The sequence below is a fragment of the Pungitius pungitius genome, chromosome 1, assembly GCF_949316345.1.
Source record: "Pungitius pungitius chromosome 1, fPunPun2.1, whole genome shotgun sequence".
Classification (NCBI taxonomy): domain Eukaryota; kingdom Metazoa; phylum Chordata; class Actinopteri; order Perciformes; family Gasterosteidae; genus Pungitius; species Pungitius pungitius.
Window position 1 is genome coordinate 24,063,554 of NC_084900.1, and position 18,599 is coordinate 24,082,152.

The 18,599-nt window shown below is 46.3% G+C and overlaps 1 protein-coding gene across 1 annotated transcript in view; it reads left to right on the forward strand.

The window, feature by feature from the left end:
- The window catches only part of mtor (mechanistic target of rapamycin kinase), a 69,688-nt gene extending 65,505 nt beyond the window's left edge, over positions 1-4,183 (forward strand). The window contains exons 49-58 of the mRNA XM_037478579.2: positions 687-809; positions 1,024-1,106; positions 1,194-1,266; positions 1,355-1,429; positions 1,612-1,747; positions 2,533-2,595; positions 2,689-2,769; positions 2,960-3,040; positions 3,383-3,488; positions 3,635-4,183. Of these exons, the coding sequence (XP_037334476.2) occupies positions 687-809; positions 1,024-1,106; positions 1,194-1,266; positions 1,355-1,429; positions 1,612-1,747; positions 2,533-2,595; positions 2,689-2,769; positions 2,960-3,040; positions 3,383-3,488; positions 3,635-3,650 (837 nt within the window). The 3' untranslated portion in view covers positions 3,651-4,183. The remainder of the gene's footprint in view (positions 1-686; positions 810-1,023; positions 1,107-1,193; positions 1,267-1,354; positions 1,430-1,611; positions 1,748-2,532; positions 2,596-2,688; positions 2,770-2,959; positions 3,041-3,382; positions 3,489-3,634) is intronic.
- Positions 4,184-18,599: the final 14,416 nt, after the last annotated feature.

Here is an 18,599-nt window from a genome sequence, read left to right on the forward strand (position 1 = left end):
ATCCACCTTTACATCCCCAATCACCTGAGTCAGGAAGTCTAATCATTCCACCCGTGTTTTCCATCAGATAATATTAAATCAAATCTTGTTGGTATGAAATTTGGTTTGATGGACTAGATTCATTTAATATAATCATTAGACAAAAATCTAATGAATGCACTTTAATGACTGAAACCACACCAAAACTACATTCAAAACAATATTCAAAATTATCCTGTGACCACATTTTTGCCTGTTGGCATTTCTTTTTAATGTAAGTGTTATAAATGATGTGTTGCATTTGGATCATGCCGTCTAAATATCATGATATTAAGTTGACCAATCAGTCAGCCAGGCCATCAATCAGTTTTGGATGAAACTAAACAGATGTTTGAGAGAGACATTGATAGATTGTAGTTTTGGGGAGTTTGGAGTGTTTCTTCCCCAACCCTAAAAACTTAACAGCTCGTTAAATATAAACTATTTTTCTGTTTTCAGTTTGGCTTCAAGTTTGCAGGGAACTCTGCTGTCATAAACACCTCCAGGGCAAACACATTAAAAGTTACTTAAGCGTTTTCTTTATGAGCAATTGGGACCCTCAGCGTAACGGGACCTGCCTTACCCCTAGTTCCTAATTTGTGGGAAATATATATGAATACAATTTCAAGTTCTATCAACTCATTGGATCTCAAACCTGTTTGCTCCAGATGGCCCCGGACTACGACCACCTGACGCTGATGGAGAAGGTGGAGGTGTTTGAGCACGCCGTCAACAACACGGCCGGCGACGACCTGGCGAAGCTCTTGTGGCTGAAGAGCCCGAGCTCCGAGGTGAGCTGCTCTGTCGGCCTTTTTCAACACCTATCCCCACGTGACGTTTCCTGTTATAGAAAAGATGGCGGCTGTATGAATCAACCTTCTTCAAGCTGCACTCAACAAACAAGCCTTCAGACTGAATCTGTTTTTCAAAACTATTGATGTTCCTGAGTCTGGAAAGGATTTAACTTCCCACAGTGTCATAATGCTGATGTCACCTCTCCTGCAGGTGTGGTTTGACAGGAGGACCAATTACACCCGATCCCTAGCTGTGATGTCCATGGTGGGCTACATCCTCGGACTGGGCGACAGGTGAGTTTTCTCAGCCAAAGAAACACACTCTTCATTTTGATGACATTTACCATAAAATATTAACGAGAAGCTGCTTCTATTCTCCAGGCATCCATCCAACTTGATGTTGGACCGGTTAAGTGGCAAAATCCTCCACATTGACTTTGGAGATTGTTTTGAGGTGGGGAGAGTTTTCTTTGAACGCATTATCCTCAAATGAATGTTTTTATCTGAGCCTGGGTGTCCCCTTTTACAATAACTTTTACAAGGTTGCCATGACTAGAGAGAAGTTCCCTGAAAAGATCCCATTCAGACTGACAAGGATGCTGACCAACGCCATGGAGGTATGCAACTCTTAAGCTGTTGGATTTGAAAAAGAAAATAATTTTAAACCGTTAAAAGTCCCCCCCCCCCCCACGTTAAATAATCATTTACTCACTGTGCGTGTGAGTCAAACACGTACATTGACACAATGCTTCCCCCTCTGGGGTGTGTTTCCACCCGTGTGCGTCTGATTATGCTTCAGGTGACGGGCTTGGACGGAAACTACCGGATCACCTGCCACACGGTGATGGAGGTGCTGAGGGAGCACCGGGACAGCGTCATGGCCGTGCTGGAGGCTTTCGTCTACGACCCGCTGCTCAACTGGAGGCTCATGGACAGTAAGAGACCATCGCACATTCGGCATGTTCAGGGCTCCAGTAATGGAACACAGACCACGTCAGCGTCACGTGACAATAACAGGCTGCTAAACGAGCGAACAGGCTCATACAAGAAGAAGGTGTTTGCGAGGGATGGCGTGGAGTAGAAACCCCTTTTTCTCTGAGGAGGTGTTTAAAGGGTTACATTTAATAAGAAAGAGCAAAACTATGGGACACACCAAGTCTATTTGGGAGAGAAGTTCAATTCAAGAGTACAAAATGAATGAATACAAACCGTGTATGATGCTGACTGGCTCCCCTCAAGGAAGACTAGCAGTATTCATCAGTTTCTGAATGAGCAGCAGTATCATTGGATTTTTATGAATACATCCTTATCATCATATGTAATATATAGGCATTTATCTTGATCATTAAAAATTAAATTAAAAATCCGGAATGAAATGCATTCTCGACATAGGATTCAGATCACACGTTTTAATTTAATTACTGACTATTTGTGGTGTCCAGTCTACACAAGCTTCAGGGTGATCTAGTTACAACCCCTTGGGGTTTTCTCCTTTGAGATTCTGAGCTACAAATGACTAAGCATTTTCTGAATCATCAACCGTAGGACGTTTGTTAATGCAAAGTGTGGTGGACATTTTCTTTCTGCTGCAGGAAACATTACATAATGATGAATGCAATCTGGGGGACAGTTGATACGGTCGAAAGCGATGTAGTCTCAAGTAGCAAAAAAACCAATGAAGTGAAAGCTCACGCTCACATGTCCCTTGTTGCTTCCACAGCAAACACCAAAGGCAACAAGCGCTCCCGCACCCGGACCGACTCGTACACCGCCGGCTCAGTGGGTGAGTCCGCAGCGCAAACCGCACGCCGTGTGTTTTCCACCCATCATTGAAAGAACGCGTGTAAACCCTCCCACTGCGCCGTGTCCTCCGCAGAGGCCCTCGAGGGAATCGACCTGGGAGAGACGACACTCAAGAAACCCGGCAGCACGGTGCCCGAGTCCATCCACTCCTTCAGTGAGTTGCCAAGCTGGGTGGAAGCCTGTCTTCTCCTTTTCTTTGTGTTTTCCTCAGCATCATTTCCTCGGTGTGGCTGCTGTGCTGTTGTCAGGCACAACTTGAGTCCAGAGAGGCTCGGTGCCGAGGGGGAGAGTGCTTGCGTTCGCGCTTCCTAAGTTGATGCCGTGGTGTTTGTGTGTGTTTTTAGTCGGGGACGGCTTGGTGCAACCTGAGGCCCTCAACAAGAAAGCCATTCAGATTATCAACCGAGTGAGAGACAAACTTACAGGTGAGTCGTGCAGCACTCAGGATTTTCCGGTGTGGGAAATAAAGAAATTGATATTATTGCGTAGTCGTGAAAAAAATAAATGTTAAAGGTGAATCAGCTTGTTGATAAAAAAAAAAGAAAGCTGGTAAACGCTGGTAAGGAAAAGGCCATGCTGCCCTCGATTTGACTCCTTCAGTCGCGTTATTATTATCATACCGTAGGACAGCCCATTATCTTTCAGAGGGAATGACGTGGACAGTCCTAACGATAACCCGGTGTCCCTGATTGAAGTCCTTGAAACGGGAAGCGATCCGAGCCTTCGGGTAAAGGTCGGCTGTTCTGATGAGAGCTCGTGCCCCACAGGTCGAGACTTTTCTCACGATGAGACACTGGACGTGCCAACACAAGTGGAGCTCCTCATCAAGCAAGCCACATCGCATGAAAACCTCTGCCAGTGCTACATCGGATGGTCAGTCCTCTTCTTAGAAATCAGTCAATCATGCTGTGGTTTTGTACATTAGACATTAGTTAGACTTCATTACTATGTCTCTAGGGGAGCAGTAAATGAGGCAGAATAACACGGACTGTGTGAATCATTACTTCTTCTGTCTCCAGGTGTCCATTTTGGTGAAGAAGCAGAACCGCATCCGCCAGACACTGTTTTTTTCTCACTGGTAAACTGAACAGAAACGCACAACTCAGATATTCATCACCAAGAAGTGCTTCAGCAACACAGTGTAGCCTTTGAGAAAGATATCTGCTATTGCTCCAATGAGTTTTTTTCTTTAAGGTTATGAAAGAGAAGCTCAGTTTTCACCTAATAATCATAATTCAACTCAAACTGCTTGCATTTAGCACCATGATTAATTGCTGAATCTTTCCACGGTGGCCATGTTTTAATAAGTTATGACATTTCTTACGTCATATCCACCATCCTGTTGAGTCATTTGTATTAATGTGACCGATTTAAATAACTAACTTAAACGTTCTTATTAAGTTTGATTTTTGAGTATTATAATGCAATGTGTGCCATTAAACCCTGTACAGTGTGACCACACTGTGTTTGTTTGACACTGCACATTGTTCATTTGCTTCGTTTGGTTTGTCCCACCTACTGCAGGTGAAAATGGAAGGAATAAAAAAAGAATCCCTTCTCTATTCAAAGGCACTCCCTTTGTTTTTCTTCTATGCCCACAGAGGGCACTCTGACTCCTAACTAGATGCTTCTCTTGTCTTTTCAGGAAATAGAGGATGCACTCAAGATTATGAGATCAGGCTGGATTCTCAAAAAAGAAATTAAAATACTCTAGATTATATTTTTATTTGCTCCCAAATTGAGACAAGGCTGCTCGTTCTAAGCAATATTTTTCCGTATCTTTAAGCCCACAGGGAGATGCTGCCATTCCTAGAGAGTGTAGTCCCCGACCAAAATAAAACCAGCAGAGGAAACAACTATTCATTTCCCCTTGCTGTTATCTGGTCACTGCAAAGTAGTGGCTGTTTTTACTCGTGCTCATTGCTATTCCCCCTCTCGGTGCTCCATTTATTTCTCCCCTGCTTTCTCGTCTGAAGGTTAATTACTTATAGATAGTTAAGGATTACGGATCAACAAAAAGCTGCCCATTGATCTCTTCCCCGCCGTACCCACCTCTGCAATGTCACACTCTCTACACCGCCGTGGTGATTATCCGTTTCTATCGATCCAATCCTCCTCTGTTTTTCTTCGTTTCCTCCACCTCCTCTCTGGCCAAAGGCCTGTCACTTAAATTATGGCTTTTCATAGTCACGTGCCACCCTTTCTGTTGTTCTTTCTCACTCGTCTAATTTGTTTGTATTTCTTCAGACTCGCAAGTCTGTCGAGAGGCAGGCGGGTCAATAGCTCAAGTTAAATAGGCTGCATTGATTGGAAAGAGGGATTTAGCTGTTTACTAACTGTGGAAATGGGCAAAAAAAACCAAACCGCTACGGGTGTCTGTTTGGCAGCAAGTCAACGGTGACAAATGACACTCATTGGGAGACAATGTCCCTAAATGGCGGAAGGTTAAAGGCATGGCGGCGCAGTCTTGGGGAAGCAGCAGGCCCGCGCTGCATCAGCCTTTAAGGCCGTCCCATGAGGCCCTCCAGGGCTGGCGCCGTGAGCCAAGACAAGAGGAATGGTGGGATATGAGAACACATTCGCGGGCATGAGCCCCCACCACCGGCATCACCACCCACTGGGACCCGAGCCAGTTTCTCTATCCTGTTTGTGTTTGATTCATCCTTGAGCTTGTATTCCCCCACGAGAGCCCCCCCTCTGGATTTTATTCCACTTTCCCGAAACCCTCTTTAGCTTGCCATGACTCCCGGGGTGATCGGTCCAGCTCAAAGGAAGTGCAACCGCAGCCTCTGTAAGAGAAAGGTAGCTCATGTACCGCAGTGTGCTCTGGAAGGGAGGCCTTACTATCTCCTCTTGAGCTGTGAAATCAAATCCAACATTTGAGGAAATTCAATGAAACAGAGGGCACAAAGGCGACCACTGAACAAGGGACACGACTCATTTCCTCTTCAGGGACCACCGGCGATGTGGGACGGAGCCCAGGTCTTTGTGTGCAGCCTGACAGCTGCACACTGGACCTAATTAAGGTGTCATGAAAATGTATAGCTCTGGTATGGAAGTATAGCGCTGCAGGAGACACACGCAGGACTTACGTTTTTCTCCGGGGGGGGGGGGGCAAAATTGTCCTCTGCATCCATGTAAGTTAAAAGAACCCCCCCCCCTCCCCTCCTCCCCCCCTTCAGACTGATTCTCCGTGGCAGGGCTAACAGCAGTGAAGAGAGAGGCTGAGGTGATATTGACGGCCGGAGAGAGGAGTTCGATAGCCAGCTGCCGTTTAAGGCAGCGGCCTGCAGCCAGGACTCGGGCTGTCTCTGTGCACTGTGGTGTAAAGCTGCTATCAATGAAGTTGACAGCAGTTTAGCTCGCCTAGAGGTCTGCTGCTCTCTAAGGACGCTTCAAACGCACTCCCCCCCCCCGCCTCCCTGGGTCTTGTTTACCCCGTTTGTGTTTCTCGGAGTCGGGACGTCAGAAACGTATTCAGGAAGAGTTTGTAATTGTGTAATCACCTTTCGTGAAAAACCCAGCAGCAAATAGTGGCAATTTAAATTGCTGATTGAAAACTCAAGTATAAAATGCACAATCCGGAAGTCAATGGGTTGAATAAGTTATAGTTACTGTGACCATGCTTTGAGCCCAAATGGAAGCAGGCCAAGGAGGGACAAGATGAAGAACTGTGCCAATTTCTAAGTTAAAGCTGCACTGGGCAGTGGTCCAAATGGTACCATGAATTTAGTAAGTGTTTGGAAAATTACCATTAATCAAGATACAAAATGCCTTGGAGCAAGCAGGAACATCTGAACTCCGCATCAAGGGTCACAGGAAAACCCCAAATTACAGAAAAACCCAAGACGTGATCAAGGGACACCTGGTTTAAAAACAGGAGCAGGTGATTGGACACAGGAGGGAACAGTCAGGCACATGGCAGAACATCACAAGGGAGGGAAATACGCACCCGGGTAGGAAGTGAAGGGCAGGAATATACAGCAGAAACAACCCAAACCATGTGACCGGGACGAAATCTAGAAGCGGATCTAAATGCGGAGTACGGCTTTCCGCACTTTAAAGCCGCCACTTACTCATTTTGACTCCCGCGCTTGCTGTCACCAACTTGTTTCCCCAAAAGGACAGCAGCAGGTATGTAATTATTGCCCTCTGACTGTCCCCCCCCCCCCACCCCCCCGTCTCCACTGCCGGTTCCCCTGGTGACGTGTTCACGGGGAGGTAACCGGCTCCAGCAGCCGTGAGCCTGGACAGTTGAGTCATCCATGTGAGCGACTCCGCAGCATCACAGCGCTGTGGGCCTGGTCATAGAATTCCCAAAAAACGTGACCCACTTATTGGGCCTCTGTGACCCAACGCTGACCTCGGCACCGTACTTGCTTGTCCTGAGCTGCAAGGCGCGTTCCAGTACAGCGCGACAGGCCGTCTGTGACAGCTCTGAGTGTAACTGTATTAATGTGCGAGGCTGTCCGCTCAGCAGAAATCCTTCCCCTGGATGAATAAAGATTGTCAAAGTGTTGTTTGTCTCAGTACTTACTGGAGAGGCACTTGCGGCTCCGGTAGCAGTGACTGACGCCATTTGATTTGACATTTCGATTGCATTTCGGTTTGATTGGATTGCGGAGAGAGCGATGGGAGGCAGATGCGCAGCTGACACTTTTCAAACACATTTTCACACAAAGATGAAAAGAACACTAAACCTTAACCCAAGAGTAACTCATTAGTGACTTTAATTACATACGTTCTTAATCACACATCGGCTTGTGTGTCGGTGTATATTGGGTGCAAAAGTTTAAATATAATTTTTCTAAATTTTCAGGTACAATAAGCAGAAATGCGATCCAGTGCACTTTGCTCTGCTGTTAAAGACCTTGACAATGTCTATTTACTGAAGCATGATTACTCTTATCTAATAAAATCCTTCATTTTCAGATCGTAAAATGTTGCTTAAGTCGTTGCAGTGGACCTCAGAGGGTGAATGCTTCTTGATTAGCTGGAAATGTCTATTTAAGAAAGCCAAGATTGTTGAGCAAAGGGGTTTGTAGATCAGCAGCAAGGCTCAGGTACACTGTGGCATCCGATGATGATCCAATGGGGCATTGTGCATGCCAAGAAAGCCCTTTCCATGCCATTACGCTCTGTCTATCAGCCTGAACCTCTGACACAGAGACACCAGCTTGCTGCAACACGACAAATTGAGATTTGTTGGAGGGGCACCAAGCGCTGCTCTTTCATAAACCAGTGACACTGAAAAGTGGTGCGCTGAAAACTGTAAGTGCATTGTTGCAAAATGGCTGGTGTTGAAATGTTGCTGACATTGTGACTACTCCTGGTTGGGTGCCGCAGTGTCCTTCGGCTGCAACTCGATTAGCACGCGGCAAATGGACGCGAAAAGGACAGGAGGTCTATTTTTATTGAAAGTCCCAATGTCATGTCAAGGCCTCTGGTACGCAGGACTCGCTCATTGTTCTGTGATTCACTTTAACACGCACATCCACCTACAGCGGCGTCTCTGCCACAGAGGGTGCATGAGAAGTGGACGTAGTCCCCCACGGATTTGTGGAGTCCTTGAGTTTGACGTTATTGCCATTTTGTCGCTATTTTGTCTCCTTGGCTTTATGGTCCATTTTGCTTCCAACGGGGCCATGATTGACTAAATGATGATGTATTGAACATGACTTGAAACAAGCGATTTTTGGGCTTTTTTGGACTGGATGTATGAAGTCTGGTCTCCAATTAAAGGTGCAACAAAGGTCCGGGGCATTTCTATTGCCTCTCAACGTGGCTGAGCCGGCACCTCTCGGCATCAAACGCTTTGAATGCATGTGCACTGCGCCTTCAAAAGAAGCCAGTTCCAGACGGCTGTAACTGGCTCCCACCAGTTTCTACGGATATGTGAAAATCTCAGGAAGGCCTCCTGCCCAACATCGGCTCACGTGCGTGCACTTCCATCTGGTTCCTTGTCCGCTCTCGGCCTGTGTGGAGACTTTGAAGCGTCTGCATGCCTCATGCATAAGTTGCAGTCATGCGATTGGCCGAGCTTGCGCAGCTTGGAGTGCTGTGTTGTTGCTGATAAAGTGCCCCCCCCCCCCCTGAGCTTCGATTATTGGCCGGCCACTGTGCAGCACTGAAGTGATGGACATTGTTTGGCTGGACGCAGGCGTTCTCAGGAGCAGCCTTCACGTGGGAGTGTTGAATCCCCCCCCCCGAGCCCTTCAGAGCCATGTACCCAATCATTCAGCCTAAGTAACTTGTTGACGTGGGACCGTCCTCCAGCTGTCTGGGCGGGCCATCCTCTTGTCTCGCTGCTGAGATTTACTCGCCGGGGGAAATGGATATTACATCTCCTGTTATTATTTGCCATAAAAATGCGCTGAATTGCGCCCAACTCAGAGGTGCCATAAAGAGCAGCGGGGTGTGAGATGGCGTCTGCACGTCATCAATCAGACACACTGGTGAAACATTGGGCCTCTCCACTGGGTAGTGGAAATTGATTTTTCTGTAAGTTCCAACGATTAGGGTGTGAAAGGGGGAGGACGTGAGGTGAGGTGGAACTGGGAGGAATGTGGATGAAATGAGAGGTGTGTGTGTGTGTGTGGGGGGCGGGGGGGTGAATCTGTGAGAAAATGGAGGAAAAGCTAACGTTGTCAAGCAGGTTCATAGCGATTGATCTGGCCTTTGCTGGTTTTCCTGAGACCTTGAATCCCGGTGGACTTGGGGAAGCCGTGATTGAGTTGTTTGAATAATATTTGCACGTAGGAAATTAAGGTGTATATTTGTTTTAAAAATGTACCATGTTTGCTTGTATTGTCCTTGTTCATTAGCTTCCCATTACAAGTCTAGAATTTGTGCACCTTAATATTCCTCCAAACATGTGCTGGTTCAAGCCTTGTAACAATTACAATTTCCTGCTTTTCTTTTCTTTTCTCACAATTTTCTGACAAATTTTAGCCTAAGCATTGCCCTTGTAGCATTAGCATTTTTGGCTTCTTTGAGCCACGGACATTTAACCACAAAGCATTGGGAAGACACTTTATTGTGCACTGTGTTCCTCCAGATGACTTGAACAGGAGGAACGAGGAGCTTACCTGTCATTCAGCCGTACAAGGCTCCTTGAGCCTCCAAAGGTGACTCTCAAGCCAAACTGGCTACACACACATCTTTATATGTCTATCTTTGCGAGGACATTCTTTGACATAATGATTTCTCCAACCACATTATTCTGACCTAAACCATCAGAATGTAATGCCTAACCTCCACCCACCCCTCACCCACACTTCAAAAACATGTCTAAACCCTAAGAACAGGTCTTTAACCAAAGGACGACTGACCGAAATGGCCTCACTTTCCATAACGGGTCCTCACAAAGATAGACTTCCAAGCGTCACACACACACACACACACACACACACACACACACACACACACACACCTTGCGTGGAGGAGAAGTGTAGCCGTGTCGAGCCCATCCCGTTTCTTGGCCTTATCTTGAATTCATTCCCTGTGCATCATCCATAAACATCACTGCACTGTAAGCTGTGATTCAGTGCACTATTCTTATCGTAGCCCAGGCGCGATGATGTTCTGAGGCATGCTGGTGCAGTGACCCTCCTCGCCTGTGTCTCCAATAAGCATAACCATGTCTGACAAGGCCAGAGCTATTGAAGGAAGAAAAGAGGGGGGGGCGGAGGATTCTCGCCTCCTTTAGCTAGTTTTCCACCCTTCTGTTCTCTTGGCTCGTTTCCACCGGCGCTCTGTGGCCCTCTCCTCCTGCTCGGATTGTAGCTGATTTATTTTTCCATATTGTTCGCTCGACCGTTGGGTTTCGCCCCACTCGTCTGCAATCCCGGGGGGGTTGGCATCAACAGGCAGATGAGCTGACAATATGGGAGAAGGTGGCCGGGGACGCACAGCAACTCCATCCAGCAGAGCGACCGGACGTGTGTAACAGGATCTTAGCCCACTCCTGTGAGAATACCTGGGAACCCCCCCCCCCCCCCCCGCACACAGGCAACCAACACTTGAATGAATTTGACTTAGTCTCCACACACTGCATTTCTTTTCTTTTTTTGAGTCTACAGAAATAATGTGCATGCACCCATTATCTGAAGAAGGGGCCGCCAGAGCGTGAGGGGCATCTTCCGCCTGACTGGCTTTCATTTACAAAGTGGCGATGTTACTTTTGTGTGGGGAAATGAGATAGCACTGCAGCAGACAGTGGGCTACATTATCCCCAGCTGGGCGGATATCCCCCCCCCTCCTTTTATCAGCAGCTTTTTCTCACATTGTTCATCAGCCCCCGAGACACTCTCTCTCTCACACACACACACACACACACACACACACCAAAAAAAGCCTGTCTCCCAGGATCAATTAGTCACTTCTAGGGAGTCGTGGAGCGGCGAGGTGGCTGAGGAGACAAAAGCCACGGCCATGTTGGCGTCGCAGGCGAGGTGATAAAGTGACACGCTTTCCCCTTCCAGCCCATTAACGTGACAAGCAGCCCATGTCTGGGGAAGGTGGACCTGGCAGCAGAGTGGTGCCCCGCCAGGACATGGAGAGAGGGTTCAAAAGAGCAGTTTCTGCCCCCCCCCCCCCCTTATTCTTCTTTATCCATTCTCTTTCTCCAGCTGTTTTCATTCAGTTTCCCTGCGCTCTCTCTCTGATTTTACAAAAAACAATCCATTCTGTCTCTCCCCCTGAGCCCCCCCCCCCCCCCCACACTCCTCTGTCTCAATCTCTATCTTCATCCCCCTCACTTTCTTAAAAGCTCTCTCTTTCTAAAGCTCCACAGTGTGCTCCCACCACTCCAAATGTGTCTTCTTTCATCTTTCGCTCTGCTGCAGCCTCCTCTCCCTCCATCTAGACTTCCCTTCTTCTTTCTTTCCAGCATCTTTCTGTCTTTGAATACCACCGGCCTCTCCTACGTGTGCACCTTTCCCCTCTGCAGCGGCCCGTCTGCCGTGTCTCGTCTCAAGGCGATCGGAGGTGACACCCGCGATGCAAAAGCCGTGAGCTGGCACTTACTCACAGCAGGACACAGGCCCGACAAAGCCCAGATAGAAGCACTATTTTGGGGATGCCGTCGCCTGTCCTTAAGAAGCCAACAGCCGGGGCATTAAATCACATGCCGTTTGTTTTGCATTTTGTTGAAGGGGACTTTTGGTAAGTAGTAAATTCAACGTCCACAGGAGGAAGAACCAGACTTCATCGAAATGAGAACGTGTTGGGAGAAAAGCAAACATCACAGAACGCGCTAACACACTGCCAAGGAACATTTTCTAAAATCATTGTGAAGATACTTCTTCGTTAAGTAGAAGTAACATTTTTTTCAAAGATCTCTACAAATTGTCTACAAAAGATATCTACTAAAATGATCCTGGATTCAAAATATTTCAGATTTAAGTGAAAGCGGGAGAACCAACTAATGCTTTTTTTTACAAATGCTTTCATTACGCAGAATGAATTACTTTTATTTTGGAGCTGATTTGAAATACATGCTGCTGATCATATTCATACATTCATTTATATATATATATATATTTATATATCTTATGGATGGAATAGAGTTGAGATGCAGTCAAAGTGGCTTTAAGCATTACCCAAAATGTCATAGGGACCTTGTAATCTCTATAAGTTCATAAATAATGTCACGCTATGTAATATAGCACGACAGCATGATGTAGGGGAATATTCTGACCAAACACAGTAAAATACCAGGGACACTATTCAATCATTTTTGTACCCCAGTCCTCTACTCACTGGTTTTAACCACTCAACGCTGCTGAAACAGTTTGCATGTGATTGTGTTCATCAGTCACTCACAGCCAGTTGGCCCAGTGAGTCATTTTTTCAATTATTTCGGCTTCGCTGTCATTTGCTCAGCCCAACAAAAATGGAACAAAATACATGTTTAGATGTACTTTATGCATTTTGCAGCAATCAGAGTGAAACATCCGTGAATGTGAAGCATGCATGGACAGGCTTTGTTTGGGATGGAACATCACACGCTCATTCCCAATTGAGGAAATTGGTTGCACAAGGCGCAACAAAAAATTCTGCTTGGCGTGTTCACCTCGGTGATAAAAACCCTGTTATTTCTGCTGTTATGGGGTTTATTTGGCACATAACTGTCCTACGCCTGCAGCGTTGGTCATGCCCACGTGTGAAGTGAAGGGAAAGAGCGACACACAAACGCTGCCTCCACCCTGTCTCTTCCCATCAGTCTCACTTCCCAGAGGCCATTAATGAGTTTGACCCGTTAAACGTCCTCTCGGGAGGCCGGGTTGCGTGACCTGCTAAAGGTACAGTCCATCCCTGTTACACTGACCTCTTCATGTTGTTTTCTTTGGTTTATGATGACATCACAATGGTCCAAGTAAGCAAACACTTATTAATATACGCTTGCTTTGGAAAGGCATTAACACAAGTGAAAACAAATCTGACGAGGACAGTATTTGGTACAGAGGTTGAGCCACAAAGCAGCAACCTATTCTTAGAGACCCGTCAGGTCAGTTCTGACAACATTTTCTTGGCCAGATGACTCGCGACCCGGGTAAATAAAGCGGAAGCGAGCTGCATGGCTACGTGGAAAGGTGTAAGCGAGGGAATAGTGTTTTTCTTGCCATTTGACTGAACTGATCCTTTAATGAGCAGTTCAGCTCAACCACATGAATCGCTGAGTCTTGAGGCAATGATGTCAAGCTGTTCAGCTGCAGTAGGAATGAGGACATACACACTGTCGTTGCGACACTTTCTGACACTGCAAGGCAAGCCGAGTGTGTGTAAGCAGCTTACATTTGTAGATGTTCAATGGTTGCTGTAAAAAAAAAAAACTGATTGTTGGTATTGTGATGCTCCTGAGAACTTAACAGCTAGAGGTGGTCGTCACTCTGACACAATACATCGACAACAACACTGTGGGAAAATTCCCCTGCTAACTTCTTTTCACCAGTACCTAACACACACACACACGAGTACACACGTGTGTGTGTGTGTATATACACTCTGTCTCCTACCGCCCCCTTTAAGTTGCCGTGACAGTTTTGTCACAAAGATGAATTCATCGTCAGCACTGCAGCCAAAACAAGTAATTTGATTGCCCCGACCACAAATTAAGTTAGTGTGATTCAATTTTCGATTTGGGCTTCTCCCGCAGCCATACATCAAGGGAGACATATTTCATTACACAGCAAAAGCCCAGGCGAGCAGGCAGCGGTGGCCCGCTCCCTCCATAGGAAGACATCATGGGAGCATTATGGCGTTTGCTCGATACCGCCGCCGGTCCGGTGAGGCTGGCGGCAGCATCGGTGCCGCCGGTGGGCTTGTTATCCAGGGGGCAACACGCTGTACAGCCAACATATTTAGCTGGTTCAGACGGCTGCACAACAAATCCCCAGAGTGAAGAGCGCTAGGTTTTCAACTCGCACTGCACGTGGACGTAGTTACACCGACGCCACCCATTGGTTGGTTGTGCATCTTTACAAAGCCTTGAATTTGGCAATTTAGCCGACAGCAACTTGGACTTTTTTTTTTTTTTTTGCCAAGAGAGTGACAAGAGAGGTACAACCGATCGCACCATTTCCTACTTCCTCCTCCTCCTTAGGGTTTCTCCTTACATTCTAGTCTACTAAATGGGTCTGAAGACAGAGTGTTCAATCAGGGCCTGCTACCGCCGCCTCCTCCTTCCTTCTCCTTCCCCGCCTCACAATGGAGCAGAGAGCTTTCTAATTAAACTGCAAGCTGTTCTTTCGGGTAACCACAGTTTGAATGGCGAGGAGCGAGTGTGCGCCACTTGGTCATTAATTCAAATGAATATCACTGAGTGGGGCTGAAACGTGCCCCTTGTTTAGCTACGTTATCGACAGTAGACTTTGTTCCGGTGCAGATTGTTGTACTTTACAAATTACCTCGCTGTTATATTCATGAAGTACAAGAGAGAAGTGTCTTTGGAGTAATGGGCCGTGCTCAAACGCTCAGCCTGATTAGAACTGAAAGCATTTGATGATTGTGTTACCCTATTGTCCGGTACAAAGATTTGCCCTGTGAGATATGGCGTTGCTGCACTGTGCAAGAAAAACCTTCTTGGCTCATAAACTTTGTATTGTATCGATGTACCAAAACGATGTGTGGCATTGCAAATGCAAATGATTGTCAATGATTGATGGACACCTAGTCTATCCCACTACAAAAGATGGTGAGGTAAGGCCATGTTATGATGCATCCATATGCGTAGGTTATTTATTACTGAATCTTTTATTTAACATACTGTGTATTTCATTACTTTTTGCTGATCATGGAGTGACCTTGCCGCTGAAAAATGTGATGTAAATCCTGCTTCAGAAAACGGTGAGTGGATTTGTGGATTATGTGGACTTTTACAGACTATGTCTATGAAGGCGAGGTTTCCAGTGGAGACACCAACGGAGGAATGGAGCTGCTGCAGGGGCTTTGTAAGCGAGGCGCGTGTTGCTTCAGGCGCCGGTAAAACATGAAATATGATCCAGGGAGTTCAGTGTGGAGAACAGACTCACGAGTTTGAAGGCTCTTAAGACGCCGAAACGCACTGCAGAGTGGTTTATAATACACGGGACTGTGCTGCTCTGTAAGGTTGTCAAAAACTCGGACTGCGGAACCTCCGAGCAGGAGCGCTGCTGAGAGGAGCTGGCTGGCTCTGTTGGACGCCTCCCTGTGTAAGAGTTCTAGTAATGTCCACCTGGCTGCATAACCCAGGTGCGAGCAGAACTCACTGGAGGAATCCACACGTCCTACGTGACCTGGAAATCCTTCAGGATGTCCCTGGAGGACCCACTTAGACCCACGCAAGTGACCGAAAATGTGTAAGCGGATCATTTTGACGGAGTGCAGGCAAATGTCATTGGCTAAGAGAATGCATAAGCCAATTCAATGTGTAACATGAAAGGTAGATGCACTTGCTCTCTTCTGGTTTCTGCAGTGCCCTTCTGGGTAATGAAGTGGGAGAACAAACTGCCGCATGTGGTCTCTACCTACAGGGATGCCGCTAGTAAGTCGGAGCCAAATGGAAACTGCTCTCCTGGGGCCTCGGAGTAGTGCATCACTTCTGGCAACCTCATCCACGTGTAAGGTCCCTGGAAATGGGTAGAAAACATCCCCAAGAGAACATTTGCATGTTGGGTGCATATAAAGATGTCACAAACTGTTACTAAAGGAAATCCAGAAATGGCACAGCAGTGGAAGGATCTCAACATTACCCATAAAAGAAAAATGTCCTTCTCTTTGTCTGCCGAGTCTATAAATTCACACTTTCCCTTTTTGCCCTGCGCAATTGAAATGATCCCTCACAGCGTTGTGACTTCAAGGCTGGCTGCTCGGGTACGGTGGAGATATGCTGCCTGTCTTGTGGCGCAGGTTTTCATTTGTGCTCCGTGCAGGATGGATAAGCACTCCAGAGAGAGAAGAGGAGGGAGAGGGAAGCAGCCACAGAAACACCCACCAAGCACGGGACGGTTTCTGCCAAATGAGAGTCTGTTTTGTCTTCCTCTTCATCCAGATGCCAGTGCTGTGGGAGTACATTTTGCACAACTGCTTTATGCTTGATTATCTCTGATCTGCGCTTTCACCGCTCTTCATTATGCCTCCTTTACTTCTGTCTGCCTTACTTTCTCTATCTTGTTTTCTTCTGGCTCTAAATGGGAAAGTCGGTTAATAGTCGGGGGGGAATTACATTGTTCACTTTTACCCCACACGCAATTTATTAAAAAAACACTTTCTCCTGCATTGTCGCATTTTGCTGCCTTCATTCTCCCAAATTCGTAATTGCTCGTATGATGGAAAATGAAGGCCAGATATTTTCGCGCTATGGCACCAAAGCTCTCACCCTCTCATCCTGTCTAGACTCCGGTGAGATCTTGCGAATAACTCTCTCATCCGCTCTCAATGCTTTAATATTTCATGCGGTTCGAGGCCTTCTTTGTAATATGCAGGCACTGCACTTTTCTGGTCAGTATTTGAATGATGTGCATTCCGGCCATTTTCCGATTCAAGCAGGAAGCCGTCCTCTCCGTGAAAAGAAATAGGGGTCACTTGTCAACACGTCTTTGCTAAATGGATGCTAAGTTTAGCTCTTGTGTAAGAGGACGAGGCATTATGATCACTGCGCAAAGTAAAGGAAGCAGCCATTCAACATTTAAGTGGACGGTGCTGTGATTCCAGCAACAATACAGCAGGGGCTCCTGAGGGAGGGGAAATGAACATAAACGGCAAATGTCAGGGTGGCAAATTCGTCCACTGCAATTTCAAAATATTATTCTCAGCTTTGGCGTCGGCTGCTTCTCCATAAAATGTTAACGTGCGCTGCTGGGAAAAGACAACATGAGGGGAAGCTGCAGAGACAGGACTGCTGTTCCAGGTCCGCTGAGTTATTTTGCCTCCGACTGCTTGACAAGGAAACACAAACTTCCTCCTGTGGCTTTGTGCCTGGCTGGCTGCCACGCCGCTGTACAGTTTAACTCCATGGTTGAAAAGAAACTAAACAAAGACACTCAGCTGGACGGGCACTTTTGGAGGAAGTTCTACCTTTAAAAAAAAAATAAAAAAAAATACTGCTTTTGAAAGAGTCCATCCATCTCCGTTGCAGTCCAGCTTTAGAACATGGCTGCTATTGTGGATAAACATTCACCAGCAACATGTTTTTCACATGGGAAAGATGGTAGAACTATGATTCTCTCTCTCTCTCTCTCTCTCTCTCTCACTCGTCCACAACTCCACCGAAATCATCAGCAAACTACAATCGATGACTCTCGTGATCCCTCTCATTACACACAAAGCCCTCCACAACCCTCCTTTAAGTCTTCCTGCACCAACACACTCCCACCTGCAGTGCCAACCCCGCCTTACTCTGTGCAAGCACCAGGCCTTCTCCCTCCTGAACTCTCTCCCACAGCAACCATCGTTCACGGTCCTTCGCTGACTTAAAGCTCACCGATTTCCGTCTGCCTTTTGGCTCGTGATGCTGGTTGTTAATTTCTATCTATTTGCCTTGTTTATAGTTATTACTTGTATTGTTATTTATCAAATGTAAAGTGCTTTTGAGTTTCTTTTTAAAGCGCTACGCCAATTAAATTGATTTTTATTATTGTACCACAAATTAAATGGAGAGTCATTTATATTCCAAAACTGCAATTAAAAGTTGTTATCATGTTTCATGAAGGTTTCGTCATGGTTTGCTTCTCTTCTCTTTCATCTGGGCTTTGTGCTCCTAAACTGCTCACATGGAGTCTCTGGAGAGGCATGTTGCTGTTGAATTTTTAAAATGTAATTTAACCAATTTGTCAATGCTGTGAGCAACATCAATTCTCTTCACTTCTATTTCATTTGGCTGGTGGAAGAAATCTCCGAGAAAGAATCCAACCAAATTGGCTGGAAACAATCTTTTTTTGGAGAGGAGATGTGATTATTAGAATTTGGTTGAAACCCCCCCTTTGTGGTTAAAACAACAAGTGACTGTAACTGTACAATTTGTCTCTCTCTGCTGCTTTGAGCTCAAGATTTAGCTTTGCCCACAGTGCAGATCTTCAGGGCGTCAAACACGGCTGGGATAGATACCCTTGCTCTTCATTTAATGATATTAATACTTGACGACAACAAACTACAGTTGCTCAAATTGTGTCAAACCAAAAAGGTGCTTGCTTCACCCTCTAAGTGCAGTTTCAGGATCTGAGATGAAATTACTCGCTATCCTTTCAACAGCTCTTACATAGACAGCTTTTAAATTGCTGTGGAAAATCAGAAAGATCATCAAATGTGTTCCCTGATATTCTTACTTCTACTGTGCCAACGTTTCAGTGTTGCCAATCATGTCTGCTTGTTAAAAGAAGTCTGAGGAGTGAGAGCTTACCTGCTGGCTTCACCCATTGTGGTGGAAATGGGGTCCTGTCTTTGGCTGAAGGATATTAAAACAGAATTTTGGTGCGACATGCGCATACTGAGTGGAAGAGTGACAAC